The sequence below is a fragment of the Trichoplusia ni genome, unplaced genomic scaffold, assembly GCF_003590095.1.
Source record: "Trichoplusia ni isolate ovarian cell line Hi5 unplaced genomic scaffold, tn1 tig00003458, whole genome shotgun sequence".
Lineage (NCBI taxonomy): Eukaryota > Metazoa > Arthropoda > Insecta > Lepidoptera > Noctuidae > Trichoplusia > Trichoplusia ni.
This window is the reverse complement of record NW_020800396.1, coordinates 1-15,705: the sequence shown is the minus strand read 5'-3', so window position 1 is coordinate 15,705 and position 15,705 is coordinate 1. Positions and strand designations below refer to the sequence as shown.

The following is a 15,705-nucleotide window of genomic DNA, read 5'->3' as shown; positions in this document are numbered from 1 at the left end:
GCCGGTGTGCACCAATCGGCTACAATGGCCGCCTCGATCAGCAGCTCTCTGTCCATCTTCTTTAGGGCCCATCGTGGGCTTCCCGAGTCCGGTGTAAAGCGCCGGATCCCGGGACCCCCAGGAGTGGAAACGCTGAACCGTATATATCGGTGGTCCGATAGCGTCTCCACCTCCTCGACGCGCCAATCACGCACGCGCTCCGCAATAGATGGAGCGCAAAACGACACGTCGACGATGGACCCTCCGTTCTGCCGTACGCAGGTGTGGACCCTACCCCTGTTCAGCAGGGCAAGGTCCAGTCCGAGGGCCCACTCCTCCAAAAGTTCCCCGCGCCGGTCGGTTGCCGGTTCCCCCCACGCTGTGCTCTTGGCGTTGAGGTCACCGAGTACGATGACCGGGCGGGATGAGAGCGTCCGAACAAGGGCCTCGAGCTCGGCCATAAATGACTCGAACTCTGCCAGACCCCTGTTCGGCGAGAAGTAGACCCCTACTACTGCGTACGGCCCCCAAACGACTGCTACATAACCTGAGCCCCTGCGGATGGTATGCAGGGGCCGGGAGTCCGCGCCCGTAGCGCTTATAACGGCGACGGAGCCGTCCAAGTCCCCCGCCCAATTGGGACGAGGGGCGACATAATATGGCTCCGCCGCCACTCCGATGTCGATGCTCCACTGCGCCAGCGACTGTAAGAACAGATCCTGTGCGCCGGCGCAGTGGTTCAAATTCCCCTGGAGGAGGGAGTGAGGACGGACGTTGTCCATTATTCGTCCATCCGTTCCTCCTCACAGGGGCGCGCCTGTGATGTGGCCGCATTGGGCACCTTCCCCAACGCGGCCATTTTCTTCTTGATTAATGCCGGGGGAGCACATCCCCGGCTGCCCATCTGATGGGCGGCATTGCGGCCGAGCTCGGCGCATATGGCGCACCTCGCTGGCTCCTTACACTCTGCTGCCTTGTGCCCCGGCATCGCGCAGCGGTAACATAAACCGCTGCGGTCCGTGGGGCACATGCACACTGGCCTTGTGTGGCCTAGTGCAAGGCAGCGGAAGCACTTCATGGGTCGTGTTTCAAGCTGCACGACCCGCGCCGAGCTCCATCCCACCAAGAACTTTTGTGTCTTGGTGGTAACTAATTTTGATGCCGCCTCCAGTGGGCACTTCAGCACCGCGCTGAATTTGCCACCGTAGCTGGGCCTCAAGTCTCCCACCTTGAGCTGGTCAGGAGCGCACTGCGACTGACGCGCGGCGACGTCGAGGATCTCCTGTTGGGTGACGGAGTCGTCCAGGTTCGACACTCGGAGCTCCGCGCACCTGACAGGCCTAGTGACTCTGACGTCACCGCCGTACCTGGCACGCAGTTCCTCTGCCATGCCGTCAGCCGCCTCCCGACCAACATTCTGCGGAAGCTCGAGAACCCGAGCCCCGGTCTGCGTCCTGCGTATGCGGATTGGGTCGACCTCCATGTCGACCCCCATCTTTTTTAGGTCGATGGTCTCGCGCGCCTCCCGTAGGACCGTCTCATAAGTGAGGGCCTTCTGTGCCCCTTCCTCACTTATGGTAAGGACGACAGCAGCGGTGCGGGCAAGACGCCTCTGTCGTTGCATCCTTCTCCGCCGCGTCCTCCCCGACTCCTTCTTCGGCCCCTTCGACGGCTTTCGCCCCTCCTGCTTCTGGGTGGGAGGGGTTTTCTTGGCCGGCTTCGCCGCCGACTTCTCCGGCGCCTTGGTCTTAGGCGCCTTCTTCTTCTTGTTGGAGACTGTGGTCCAACCATCGTCCACAGTCTCCGACGTGCCCACTACCGGCGCCTCTTGTGGCGCCGGTGCCAGAGGCGGCACCTCTTGTCGCGCTGGTGCCGAGGTTGGCGCTGGCTGTGCGACGTTCTTCTTCGCCTTCCCCTTGGCCGGTTTTGGATCCGGCTTCGGGGTCGACGTCGGCTTCGGTGCCAGTCTTGGCGCCGGTTTCGGTGCCTGCTTCGAGGCCGGGGCCGCCTTGAGGACCTGGTTATACCCAGGCTTGGGCCCACGGCTTGCCGCCTCCGCCTCTGCGCGTCTTCTATCCGCCGCAAGTGGCGGACGCATGATCGGCTCTGGCGGGAGTCGACTCGTGACCCCTGCCAGTTTCGCGTCCACCATTGTCCCGACGGACAACATGACGCGCTGCAGCATCTCCTCGTCTAGGGATGCTGGGGCAGTCCGCCTCTCCACGGACTGGATTTTGCCCTGCATCTCCTCCAGAGCCTTGCTGAGTCGCGCGTTCTCAGCAAGCAATCGCTCGAGCCTATCATCGCTCGTTAGGGCGCGGACACCGCCCTGAATTACCTCCACCGCATCTTTGAGCTTCTTTATGAAGGTCCCCTTAATGTTTTTGGAGCCGCGCGCAACCTCCAAGACCGCAGTCAGGCCGCCGTCTATTTGCTCCTTGGCGGAGGCAGGGTCGAGCGGCTTCAGACCGGAACTTATCATGTCCCGGACGGCCGCCCTCGCATCCCTCTGCTCCTTCTCCTCTCGCTCCTTTGAGGCGAGCGTATCTTCCGGCTGCGTCGATTCAGCGGCCAGCCTCCGGTATTCCTCCCGCTGCCTATGCAGGCCGACGTACCGTCCGTGGGTGACGCAACCGCGGGACCGTGTTGACGAGGCAAAGGACACCTCGCTTCCACAGTCCGAAGCGGCCCCCACGGACAACCTGTCGTCCGAAACGTCCCGCCTGGGACGCTTCCGGTCAGACCGACCAGAGGAGTTGTCGCGGGAGCGGCACGACGAGTATATCTGCTCCGCGACCTCCATCACCTCCTGCTGTAGTGGCAAGGAGATGCGCTCGAGCACCACTCGAGGCGACCTCGCCACCAAGTCTCCTTCAACACTCAGCCCAGAACTGGACCTAGTCGTCCTCCTTCCTCTTACATCCTCCTTCTCAACGTCTTTTGGGTTTTTATTAAAAGTCTCCATAAAGAATCCCACGAGTATGGGGGAAGTGTGCGTCGTCCCCGGCCAGTGCCCCCTGTAGCCGGGGAAGGTCTGAGAGTAACCCTCCGAGGTGCGACATGTACCCCGTCGGGGGTTAACGCTAGTGACTGGTCTCCCACCAGCCATTCATCCCCTCGCCGCGTTATCCAAAGGCTTGAGATTGGGGGTTTTTTATAGAGGTTTTCCGTCCTCGCGGTCCAACTGTTTAAGGTCAGACCCCCGTTCCTGCGTAAGTCCACCCCTGACCTCGCTGCAGGTTTACGGTCTGGCCGACGGTGGCCTTTGCAAGACCGCGTCCGGAGGCAGTGCAAGTGCACACCGGACCCGTCGCCCATCTCCGACTCCCCGCCCGCCGCCGCTACCCGGAATAAGCCCAGGACGCCGACGGGCTGCGACATCCAGCAAGCTGTGACCACTCACTGGACTCGCCCTGCACCGCGCCCGCAGCCGCTACTCGGAGTACGTCCGAGACGCCAGCGAACGCCCACCACGCGAAGGCCGGGACAAAACCGACCCCCGCTAGTGTATCCCACAGGCTGTGGGAAGACAACCCCGCCCGCCGCCGCTACCCGGAATGAGTCCAGGACGACGGCGGGCTGCGGAGTCCAGCAAGCAGTTGACACTCACTGGACTCGCCCTCCTCCCGACCTTCGGCCAACAAACAATGGCCGAAGACGTCGTCGCTCCAGCTCTTCAAGCCACTCCTCGCTTGAGGAGGGTGAGAGCAAGCGTGTCCGGCCAGCAGTTGACACTGGCCGGACCCCGCGGCAGAAATTCGCCACGCACAACAATTGCCCCAAGTCGCGAGACGATTGTTATGCGTGCCCAGGGTGCACCGGCCCAACGACTGCTCTTCCCCCCGGACGTATCCGTAAGGGACCAGCAGCCGCTAGGCACACGAGGAGGTTTTCTGCCCTGCACCCCAACCTAACCTAACCTTTTTTTTTTTTTTTTTTTTTTTTTTTTTTTTTTTTTTTTTTTAGGCGGGGGAATCCTCATGGACACCCGCCCCCCCGGGGGGGAGGACGGGTAGTGTCAGACTCTTACTGACTAAACCTAACCGCCGGGTGACGTCAGCCGCGTTTTATGCCGGCACGTGGAGCTGCGTTGCATTACTACACAGTGCCGGCCGCGGGGATCCACCGGCCGTTGAGTAGGGCCGGCGGCTCGCTTTCGCGTTGTTTGTGGAGACCGACGTGTAAAGAGCGTCGGCCTCCTCGCCTCATACTGGGGTCGCACCCGTCACACCGAAATGCGACCCCCCGTCGCGGGTCTGTTTTTGACGGGCGATATGCACCCCCGTGCCTATCGCCCAGACCCTAGTTAGGGCGGCAAGTTGCGCTCATGCGCAGCTCGTCGCCGCCCCACACGACGTCGGCGTATGGCGGGCGCGCTGGGATCTTCTTCCCTCGCGCGCTCCGCCGCCTCCTTCTGGGACATGACCGTCTCGCAGAAGGAGGCCAATGCATTCCACGCTGCGCGGCTGCTCAGAGATGCAGAAACAACAGCCGGCAGCGCGGACAAATCAACATTTCACAGTTGTAGTTGTGGGCGGATCGCCTCACAAATAGCCCGTCCCGCCGTCGGTCTCGAAAGACGAATCTCCCAATTACGAAATGTGACGAGACGGGCTTGCTTCTTCCAAACCTCGCGCTGCCTCGGCGAGGGTTCGATGCCCCGGGACCGGAGCTCGGTGATGCGGGTGTAAATGTCCGCAAGCACCTTAGCTTCCAAATCCCAAGGCGGAGTCCCCGCCAAGGCAGTCGCGGCTTCGTGCCCGACAGTTCGGTATGCACGGACGATCCTGTTGGCGACAGCTCGCTGCGCACCAAGCAGGACCGCCCGACTGTCGGGCAACAACGATTTGGCCCATATGGGTGCGCCGTAGAGGGCCATCGACCTGATGACCCCCCCGTATAAACGGCGACACCCAATGTCGGGGCCCCCGACGTTCGGCAGCAGCCTCCCGAGAGCAGCTGCGGCAGCCCGGAGTCTGGGCGCCAGCCTTCGGAAGTGCTCTCGGAAGTTGAGCCTCCCGTCGAGGACCAGGCCGAGGTACTTCATAGTGCCTGACAGTGGGATACGGACACCTTCCACTGTCAGGCACGCGTCATGTCCGGTGTGTGGGCTCCGGGGGCCGTGCAGCAAGAGCGCCTCGGTCTTCCCCAGAGCCACGTCAAGTCCTAGCATCCGGATGCGACCTACGACGAGTTGCGTGCCGCAGGTCGCACGCCGGATGCATTCCGCGGGGTCAGAACCCCGCGCTAAAACCAATGTGTCGTCCGCGTAGCACACGACCCGCGTGCAGGGCAGGAGAGCGCCCCGAAGGGTCCAGTCATACCCGATGTTCCACAAGAGGGGCCCCAAGACAGACCCCTGTGGAACACCGCGTCCTGTCTCCCACCTCTGCGGGCCGCTTGGCCCCGCGAACGACACGTGTCGCCCGGACAGGTAGTCCGCCACGAAGCGCTGCAAGTAGAGCGGCACCCCGTGGTATCGGAGCGCCGACTCTATGCACTGATGCGGCAGCGAATTGAAGGCGTTGGCGATGTCTAACGAAACTGCCACCGCCACGCCCCCTCGTGCTACCGCATCCGCGGCGAACTCCTGGACGACTTTGATGGCGTCCACCGTGGACCGCCTCGCCCTAAAGCCGTATTGGCAGTCCGACAGACTCGGACCAGTCCTATCAAGATGCCGGACGATGCGGGCGGCGATGATGCGCTCGAAGAGCTTGCCCGCCTCGTCCAGCAGGACAATCGGCCTGTAGCCAGATGGTGAGTCTGCCGGTCGTCCCTCTTTTCGTAGAAGGACGAGCCGCCCCGTCTTCCATGTATCCGGGAATCTACCCTCCTCCAAACAGGAGTTGAGCAGTCCCCGGAATCGACTTTCAAGAGGCCCCAGTGCCAGCGCAAGAGCGCGCGCCGGCACTCCATCGGGGCCTGGGGCGGTCTTCTTTGGGCGAAGGCGGATGATGGACGCCTCCAATTCTCCTTCTGTTATCGCCTCCAGTGGCTCCGACACCTGAGTCGCGAACACCACCGGAGGCACTACGTCAGTCCTTTCCGGGAAAAGGGACGAGACTACGGCGTGGAGCAGCTGGGGCTCAACCTAACCTAATCTTTTTTTTTTTTTTTTTTTTTTTTTTTTTTTTTTTTTTTTTTTTTTTTTAGGCGGGGGAATCCTCATGGACACCCGCCCTCCCGGGGGGGAGGACGGGTAGTGTCAGACTCTTACTGACTAAACCTTACCGCCGGGTGACGTCAGCCGCGTTTGATGCCGGCACGTGGTGTTACATAATATCACAACACTGTGCCGGCCGCGGGGATCCGCCGGCCGTTGAGTAGGGCCGGCGGCTCGCTTTCGCGTTTGTTTGTGGAGGCCGACGTGTAAAGAGCGTCGGCCTCCTCGCCTCGTAATGGGGTCCGTGTCCTGGTGGTAACCAGCCTCGGCACCGCCTCCAGTGGGCATTTTAGCACCACGCTGTATTTCAGACCGGGGCTAGGCCTCAGGTCTCCCACTTTAATGCTGTCGGGCGCGCACTGACTCTGACGCGCGGCGACGTCACGGATCTCCTCCCTGGTGACGGAGTCATCCAGGTTTGATACCCGGAGCTCCGCACACCTGACTGGTCTGGTGACCCTGACGTCACCGCCGTAGATGGCCTCAAGTTTTTTGGCCATCTCATCAGCCGCCTCCCGACCGACATTCTTCGGGAGCTCAAGCACCCGAGCCCCGGTCTGCGCCCTCCTTATGCGGATGGGGTCCGCCGCCATGTCGACCCCCATGGCATTAAGGTCGACCCCAGCCCTCGCCTTGGTGAGCACCGTGGCGTAGGTGAGGCCTTCCTTCTCTCCCTGTGGGGTAATCGTGAGCACCACAGCGGCGGTACGGGCAAGGCGTCTCTGTCGCTGCGCACGCTTGCGACGCTGCTTTCCCGAGACGGCCTTCGCCCCCCCCTTCTTCTTTTGAGGAGGGGCTTTCGCCCTCCCCTCGGGCTGTGCCTTGGGGCGCTCCGGCGCCTTCGGCTTCGGCCCTTTCTTTTTCTTCGTCTTCGAGACCGTGGTCCACCCTTCATCCACGGCCTCGGATGTGCTCGCAACCGGCGCCTCTTCTGGCGCCGGTACCAGAGCCAGCGCCGGTTTTGGATCCGGCGTTGGGGTCGGCTTCGGTGCCAGTCTCGGAGCCGGCTTCGGCACCGGAGTCGGCGCCGGCTTTGGTGCTGTGTTCGGCGCCAGTCGCTGCACCGGTCTCGGCGCCGGCTTCGGCGCCGTCTTTGGCGCCGTCTTTGACGCCGGCTTCGGAGCCGGGGCCGCCCTTAGCACCTGGCTATAGGCGGGTTTGGGACCACGGCCCGTCGCCTCCACCTCCCGGCGCCTCCCGTCCGCCGCTAAAGGCGGACGTAGAATCGGTTCTGGCGGGAGCCTGCTGCTCAGCCCCGCCAGTTTGGCGTCCATCATGGTCCCTACGGACACCATGATGGCGCGCTGCATCGCTTCGAAGTCGAGGGCCGCCGGGGCCGTCCGCTTTTCCACGGACTGAACCTTGCCCCGCAGCTCCTCGAGCTCTCGGCTAAGCCTGGCGTTTTCCGCCAGCAGCCCCTCCGTTCCGGTGGACTTTGTCAGGGCGCGGACACCGCCCTGAATCTCCTCCACCGCATCTTTCAGCCGCTTTATCAGGCAGCCTTTTATATTCTTGGAGGTGCGCGCCACCTCCAAGATTGCCATCAGGCTGCCGTCAATCTTCTCTTTGGCAGATGAGGGGTCGAGCGGCTGCAGTCCGGAACTCATCAGGTCCCGGACCGCCGCCCTGGCATCCCTCCTCTGCCGTTCCTCTTCCACCTTGTCTTCGAGGGTATCGGACGACTGCGCCGATTCCGCGGCGAGCCTCCGATACTCCTCTCGTTGTCGGTGCATCCCGACATATCGCCCGTGGGTGACGCAACCGCGGGACTGTGTCGACGAGGCTATGGACACCTCGCTCTCACAGTCCGAAGCGGCGTACGCCCCCACAGACATCCTGTCCTCCGAAGCATCCCGCCTGGGACGCTTTCGGTCGGACCTTCCCGCTGAGCTGTCGCGTGAGTGACTCGACAGCTCCTTCTCCTTCTCCTGGGGCGAGGTGATGCGCTCGAGCACCACCCGAGGCGACCTCGCCACCAACTCGTCAGCTAGACTCGGTCTAGTAGTAGACCGAGTCTTCCTCCCTTCTTCGACCTCCTTTTCAACTTTGGGTTTTTTGAATGCAGTTTCCATTAGAATCCCACGAGTATGGGGGATTGGGTCGTCGTCCCCGGCCAGTGCCCCCTGTAGCCGGGGAAGGTCTAAGAGTAACCCTCCGAGGTGCGACATGTGCCCCGTCGGGGGTCAACGCTAGGGACTGGTTTCCCACCAGCCATTCATCCCCTCGCCGCGTTGTCCAATAGCTTGGGATTGGGGGTTTTTTATAGAGGTTTTCCGTCCTCGCGGTCCGACCGGTTAAGGTAAGACCCCCGTTCCTGCGTAAGTCCACCCCTGACCTCGCTGCAGGTTTACGGTCTGGCCGACGGTGGTCTTCACAAGACCGCGTCCGGAGGCAGTGTAAGTGCACACCGGACCCGTCGCCCATCTCCGACTCCCCGCCCGCCGCCGCTACCCGGAATAGGCCCAGGACGCCGACGGGCTGCGACATCCAGCAAGCTGTGAACACTCACTGGACTCGCCCTACACCGCGCCCGCTGCCGCTACTCGGAGTACGTCCGAGACGCCAGCGAACGCCCACCACGCGAAGGCCGGGACAAAACCGACCCCCGCCAGTCTCTCCCACAGGCTGTGGGAAGACTTCCCCGCCCGCCGCCGCTACCCGGAATGAGTCCAGGACGCCGGCGGGCTGCAGAGTCCAGCAAGCAGTTGACACTCACTGGACCCGCCCTCCTTCCGAACTTCGGCCAACAAACAATGGCCGAAGTCGTCCCGCTCCAGCTCTTCAAACCACTCCTCGCTTGAGGAGGGTGAGAGCGAGCGTGTCCGGCCAGCAGTTGACACTGGCCGGACTGGCAGAAATTCGCCACGCACAACAATTGCCCCAAGTCGCGAGACGATTGTTATGCGTGCCCAGGGTGCACCGGCCCAACGACTGCTCTTCCCCCCGGACGTATCCGTAAGGGACCAGCAGCCGCCAGGCACACGAGGAGGTTTTCTGCCCTGCACCCCAACCTAACCTAACCTAACCTAACCTAACCTTTTTTTTTTTTTTTTTTTTTTTTTAGGCGGGGGAATCCTCATGGACACCCGCCCCCCCGGGGGGGAGGACGGGTAGTGTCAGACTCTTACTGACTAAACCTAACCGCCGGGTGACGTCAGCCGCGTTTGATGCCGGCACGTGGTGTTACATGATATGACAACACTGTGCCGGCCGCGGGGATCCGCCGGCCGTTGAGTAGGGCCGGCGGCTCGCTTTCGCGTTGTGTTTGGAGGCCGACGTGTAAAGAGCGTCGGCCTCCTCGCCTCGTAATGGGGTCGCACCCGTCACACCGAAATGCGACCCCCCGTCGCGGGTCTGTTTTGACGGGCGATATGCACCCCCGTGCCTATCGCCCAGACCCTAGCTAGGGCGGCAAGTTGCGCTCGTGCGCAGCACGTCGCCGCCCCATACGACGTCGGCGTATGGCGGGCGCGCCGGGATCTTCCTCCCGAGCGCGCTCCGCCGCCTCCTTCTGGGACATGACCGTCTCGCAGAAGGAGGCCAATGCATTCCACGCTGCGCGACTGCTGAGAGATGCAGAAACAACAGCCGGCAGCGCGGACAAATCAACATTTCCAAAAGTCGTCAGGAGTTCGGAGCGTGCTTCGGCAAAAGCCGGACATACGGCCAGAGTGTGCAATGCGGTGTCGTCTTCGTCACCGCACTCATGGCACGCAGTCGACTCCTCCCTCCTGACGACGCGACACAAGAAATGGCCAAACGACCCATGGCCAGTTAACATCTGCGTGAGGCGGTAGGTTAAGACACCGTACCGCCTCTCCGCCCACGGTTGTAGTTGTGGGCGGATCGCTTCACAAATAGCCCGCCCCGCCGTCGGTCTTGAGAGGCGGAACTCCCAATTCCTAAAGGTGACGAGGCGGGCTTGACGTTTCCAAGTTTCCTCTGCCTCGGCGAGGGTTCGATGCCCCGGGACCGGAGCTCGGTGATGCGGGTGTAAATGTCCGCAAGCACCTTCGCTTCCAAATCCCAAGGCGGAGTCCCCGCCAAGGCAGTTGCGGCTTCGTGCCCGACAGTGCGGTATGCACGGACGATCCTGTTGGCGACAGCACGCTGCGCGCCAAGCAGGACCGCCCGACTGTCGGGCAACAAGATTTGGCCCATATGGGCGCGCCGTAGAGGGCCATCGACCTGATGACCCCCCCGTACAAGCGGCGACACCCAATGTCGGGGCCCCCGACGTTCGGCAGCAGCCTCCCGAGAGCAGCTGCGGCAGCCCGGAGTCTGGGCGCCAGCCTTCTGAAGTGCTCCCGGAAGTTGAGCCTCCCGTCGAGGACCAGTCCTAGATACTTCATGGTGCCTGACAGTGGGATACGGACACCTTCCACTGTCAGGCACGCGTCATTTCCGGTGTGTGGGCTCCGGGGGCCGTGCAGCAAAAGCGCTTCGGTCTTCCCCAGAGCCACGTCCAATCCAAGCATCCGGATGCGACCCACGACGAGTTGCGTGCCGCAGGTCGCACGCCGGATGCATTCCGCGGGGTCAGAACCCCGCGCCAAGACCAGGGTGTCGTCCGCGTAGCAGACGACCCGCGTGCAGGGCAGGAGAGCGCCCCGAAGGGTCCAGTCGTACCCGATGTTCCACAAGAGGGGCCCCAAGACAGACCCCTGTGGAACACCGCGTCCCGTCTCCCACCTCTGCGGGCCGCTTGGCCCCGCGAACGACACATTTCTTCCCGATAGGTAGTCCGCCACGACGTGTTGCAGGTAGAGTGGCACCCCGTGGTATCGGAGCGCCGACTCTATGCACTGATGCGGCAGCGAATTGAAGGCGTTGGCGATATCCAAAGAGACAGCTACCGCCACGCCCCCTCGTGCCACCGCATCCGCGGCGAACTCCTGGACAACTTTCAAGGCGTCCAACGTGGACCGCCTCGCCCTAAATCCAAATTGGCAGTCCGACAGACTCGGACCCGTCCTCTCCAAATGCCGGACGATGCGGGCAGCGATGACACGCTCAAAGAGCTTGCCCGCCTCGTCCAGCAGGACGATCGGCCGATAGCCCGAAGGCGAGTCTGCCGGACGCCCCTCCTTACGTAGGAGTACTAACCGCCCCGTCTTCCATACTTCCGGGAATCTACCCTCCTCCAAACAAGAGTTGAGCAGACCCCGGAATCGACTTTCGAGTGGCCCCAGTGCCAGCGCTAGTGCGCGCGCCGGCACTCCATCGGGGCCCGGGGCGGTCTTCTTCGGGCGAAGGCGGTCAATAGACGCCTCTAATTCTCCCTCCGTGATCAACTCCAGTGGCTCCGTCGCCTGTTGCGCGACCACCACCGGAGGGAGAATCTCTGTCCTTCTCGGGAAGAGGGACGAGACTACGGCGTGGAGCAGCTGGGGCTCCATGGTCTCCGTGATCGGGGGCCCGTTGGCGCGGAGCTTGTTCCGCGCCGCGATGTATGGGCGCCCCCACGGATCCCTGTTGAGTTCCTCCAGCATCTCCTGTCTTCCTTGTGCCTTGGCCTGTATGATGGCCAGGCGGAGATTGCTCCTCGCCATGCGGTAGGCCTCGTACAGTGAGGCCTCCCTCGTCTCGTCCCAACCTGGTCTTCCGGCGTGCCTGGAGCGGTAGCGGGTCAACCCCCGCTTGGCCCCGAAGCACGCCTCCCTGAGAGCTGCGATCTCGGGCGACCACCAGTAAACTGACCGGCGGTTCGGCCGCCGTCGGACGCGAGGCATCGCCGTGTCGCACACCAAAGTTAAGGTGCGACCGAATAGCTCCGCCTCGTCGTCAATTGAGCGGCCTGACACCGCCGGCATGCACCAATCGGCCACAATGGCCGCCTCGATCAGCAGCTCTCTATCCATCTTCTGTAGGGCCCATCGTGGGCTTCCCGAGTCCGGTGTAAAGCGCCGGATCCCGGGTCCCCCAGGAGTGGAAACGCTGAACCTATATATCGGTGGTCCGATAGCGTCTCCACCTCCTCGACGCGCCAATCACGAACGCGCTCCGCAATAGACGGAGCGCAAAACGACACGTCGACGATGGACCCTCCGTTCTGCCGTACGCAGGTGTGGACCCTACCCCTATTCAGCAGGGCAAGGTCCAATCCAGGCCCACTCCTCCAATAATTCCCCGCGCCGGTCGGTTGCCGGTTCCCCCCACGCTGTGCTCTTGGCGTTGAGGTCACCGAGCACGATGACCGGGCGGGATGAGAGCGTCCGAACAAGGGCCTCGAGCTCGGCCATAAATGACTCGAACTCAGCTAGACCCCTGTTCGGCGAGAAGTAGACCCCTACGACTGCGTACGGCCCCCAAACAACGGCGACATAACCTGAGCCCCTGCGGATGGTGTGCAGGGGCCGGGAGTCCGCGCCCGTAGCGCTGATAACGGCGACGGAGCCGTCCAAGTCCCCCGCCCAATTGGGACGAGGGGCAACATAGTATGGCTCCGCCGCCACACCGATATCAATGCTCCACTGCGCCAGCGATTGGAGAAACAGATCCTGTGCGCCGGCGCAGTGGTTCAAATTCCCCTGGAGGAGGAAGTGTGGACGGACGTTATCCATTATTATTCGTCCATCCGTTCCTCCTCACAGGGGCGCGCCTGTGACGTGACCGCATTGGGCACTTTCCCCAATGCGGCCATCTTCTTCTTTATAGGGCCGGGGGAGCACATCCCCGGCTTCCCATCTGGTGGGCGGCATTGCGCCCGAGCTCGGCGCATATGACACAATTGGCTGGCGCCTTGCAATCCGCCGCCTTGTGCCCGGGCATCGCGCAGCGGTAACATAACCCGCTGCGGTCCGCAGGGCACATGCACACCGGCCTTGTGTGGCCTAGTGCTAGGCAGCGGAAGCACTTCATGGGTCGTGCCTCTAGTTGCACGACCCGCGCCGAGCTCCACCCCACCAAGAACTTTTGTGTCTTTGAGGTGACTAACTTTGACGCCACCTCCAGTGGACACTTAATTATTGCCGAGAATTTGTCGCCAGCGCTAGGCCTCAGCTCTCCCACCTTTATCTTGTCAGACGCGCACTGACCCTGGCGTGTGGCGACGTCACGAATGTCCTGCTGTGTGACGGAGTCATCCAGGTTTGAAACCCGGAGCTCCGCGCACCTGACAGGCCTGGTGACCTTGACGTCGCCACCGTACCTGGCCTGCAGCTGGTCAGCCATTTGGTCAGCCGCCTCCTGACCGATGTTCTTCGGGAGCTCTAAAATTCGTGCTCCCGTCTGCGCCCTCCTGATCCGTATTGGGTCGACAGCCATGTCGACCCCCATCTTATCCAGGTCGATGGTTTCCCTCGCCGCGGTTATAACGTCTTTGTATGAGAGGGCCTTCTGCGCCCCTTCCTCGCTAATCGTCAACACGACAGCTGCAGTGCGGGCCAGACGCCTTTGTCGCTGAGCCCTTTTCCGCTTTTGTTTCCCGGTCATCGGCCGAGGACCTTTCTTCTTGCCAGCTGAGTCCTTGGCTTTGGCCGCCGGCTGTGCCTTGGGGCGCTCTGGCGCCTTTGGCTTCTCCCCTTCTTCTTGTTGGAGACTGTGGTCCACCCGTCCTCCACAGTCTCTGACGTGCTAGCTACCGGCGCCTCTTGTGGCGCCGGTGCCTCTTTTCGCGCTGGTGCCGAGGTTGGCGCTGGCTGCGCGACGTTCTTCTTTGCCTTCCCCTTGGCCGGTTTTGGGTCCGGCTTCGGGGTCGGCGTCGGCTTCGGCGCCAGTCTTGGTGCCGGTTTCGGCGCTTGTTTTGGAGCCGGGGCCGCCTTGAGGACCTGACTGTACCCCGGTTTGGGTCCACGGCCCGCAGCTTCTGCCTCCGCCCTTCTTCTGTCCGCCGCCAACGGTGGACGCATTACAGGCTCCGGCGGGAGTCGGCTTATGACCCCAGCCAGTTTGCGTCCATCATCGTCCCGACGGACAGCATGATGCGCTGCATCCTCTCGTCTTCGTCTTGGGACGCAGGGGCAGTCCGCCTCTCCACGGACTTTCCTTGCGTCTCCTCCAGCGCGTTCAGACGCTGAGTGAGTCGTTTATTCTCCTCAAGCAGTCTTTCTATCCTCTTGTCACTGGTCAAGGCGCGGACACCGCCCTGTATGTCCTCGACCGGCGTCTTTCAGCTTTTTAATGAAGCTCCCTTTTATGTTTTTAGAGCCACGCGCAACCTCCAAAACCGCCATCAGCCCGCCGTCTATCTGCTCCTTGCGGAGGAAGGGTCGAGCGGCTTCAGTCCAGAACTTAGCATGTCCCGGACGGCCGCCTCGCATCTCGCTGCTCTCGTTCTTCCTGCTCCTTCTTTGCGAGCGTGTCAGAAGGCTGCGCCGATTCCGCGGCGAGCCTCCGATACTCTTCACGCTGCCGGTGAAGACCGATATACCGCCCGTGGGTGACGCAAGCTCGAGACCGTGATGACGAGGCTAATGAGACCTCGCTCTCACAGTCCGAGGCGGCGTACGCCCCACAGACTCCCTGTCCTCAGATACATCCCTCCTGGGACGCTTCCGGTCACTTCGACCAGACGAGCTATCGGGAGCGACATGACGTAAACGTCTGCTCCGCTAACTCCATAGCTTCCTCCTGGCGTACCGAGGCGACACGCTCGAGTACAACCCGAGGTGACCTCACCGCCATTTCTCCTTCTACACTCAGTCTAACAGAAGACCGAGTCGTCCTCCGCTCTTCACATTTTGCACCTACTACAACGTCGTCTGATTTGTTTTGTGTTTTGAAATATCCATAACAATTCCCACGAGTATGGGGGAAGTGTGCGTCGTCCCCGGCCAGTGCCCCCTGTAGCCGGGGAAGGTCTAGAATAACCCTCCGAGGTTCGACAGGTTCCTCTTCGGAGGTTAACGCTAGGAAACTGGTCACCCACCAGCCATTCATCCCCTCGCCGCGTTATCCAATAGCTTGGATTGGGGGTTTTTTATAGAGGTTTTCCGTCCTCGCGGTCCAACCGTTTAAAGGTCAGACCCCCGTTCCGCGTAAGTCCACCCCTGACCTCGCTGCGGTTTACGGTCTGGCCGACGGTGGCCTTTACAAGACCGCGTCCGGAGGCAGTGCAAGTGCACACCGGACCCGTCGCCCATCTCCGACTCCCCGCCCGCCGCCGCTACCCGGAATAAGCCCAGGACGCCGACGGGCTGCGACATCCAGCAAGCTGTGAACACTCACTGGACTCGCCCTACACCACGCCCGCTGCCGCTACTCGGAGTACGTCCGAGACGCCAGCGAACGCCACCACGCGAAGCCGAAACAACAACGACCCCCGCCAGTCTAACCCACAGGCTGTGGGAAGACACCCCCGCCGCCGCCGCTACCCGGAATGAGTCCAGGACGCCGGCGGCTGCGACGTCCAGCAAGCAGTTGACACTCACTGGACTCGCCTCTCCTCCCGACCTTCGGCCAACAACAAACAATGGCCGAAGTCCCCCTTCGCTCGAAGCTCCACCGAACCACCCCTCGCTTGAGGAGGCGGGAGCGAGCGAGCGTGTCCGGCCAGCAGTTGACACTGGCCGGACCCCGCGGCAGAAATTCGCCACGCACAACAATTGCCCAAGTCGCGA

At 62.3% G+C, this 15,705-nt stretch overlaps 1 protein-coding gene across 1 annotated transcript; it reads right to left on the bottom strand.

Annotated features, from left to right (window-relative positions):
• Positions 1-330: 330 nt before the first annotated feature.
• LOC113507900 lies at positions 331-8,523 on the bottom strand. The gene is made up of 2 exons (XM_026890835.1): positions 7,401-8,523; positions 331-2,109 (listed from the first exon to the last, which is right to left on the bottom strand). The coding sequence occupies exons 1-2, from the start codon at positions 8,311-8,313 to the stop codon at positions 761-763; spliced, it is 2,262 nt and encodes a 753-aa protein (XP_026746636.1). The 5' UTR covers positions 8,314-8,523; the 3' UTR covers positions 331-760.
• Between the last annotated feature and the right edge of the window lie 7,182 nt (positions 8,524-15,705).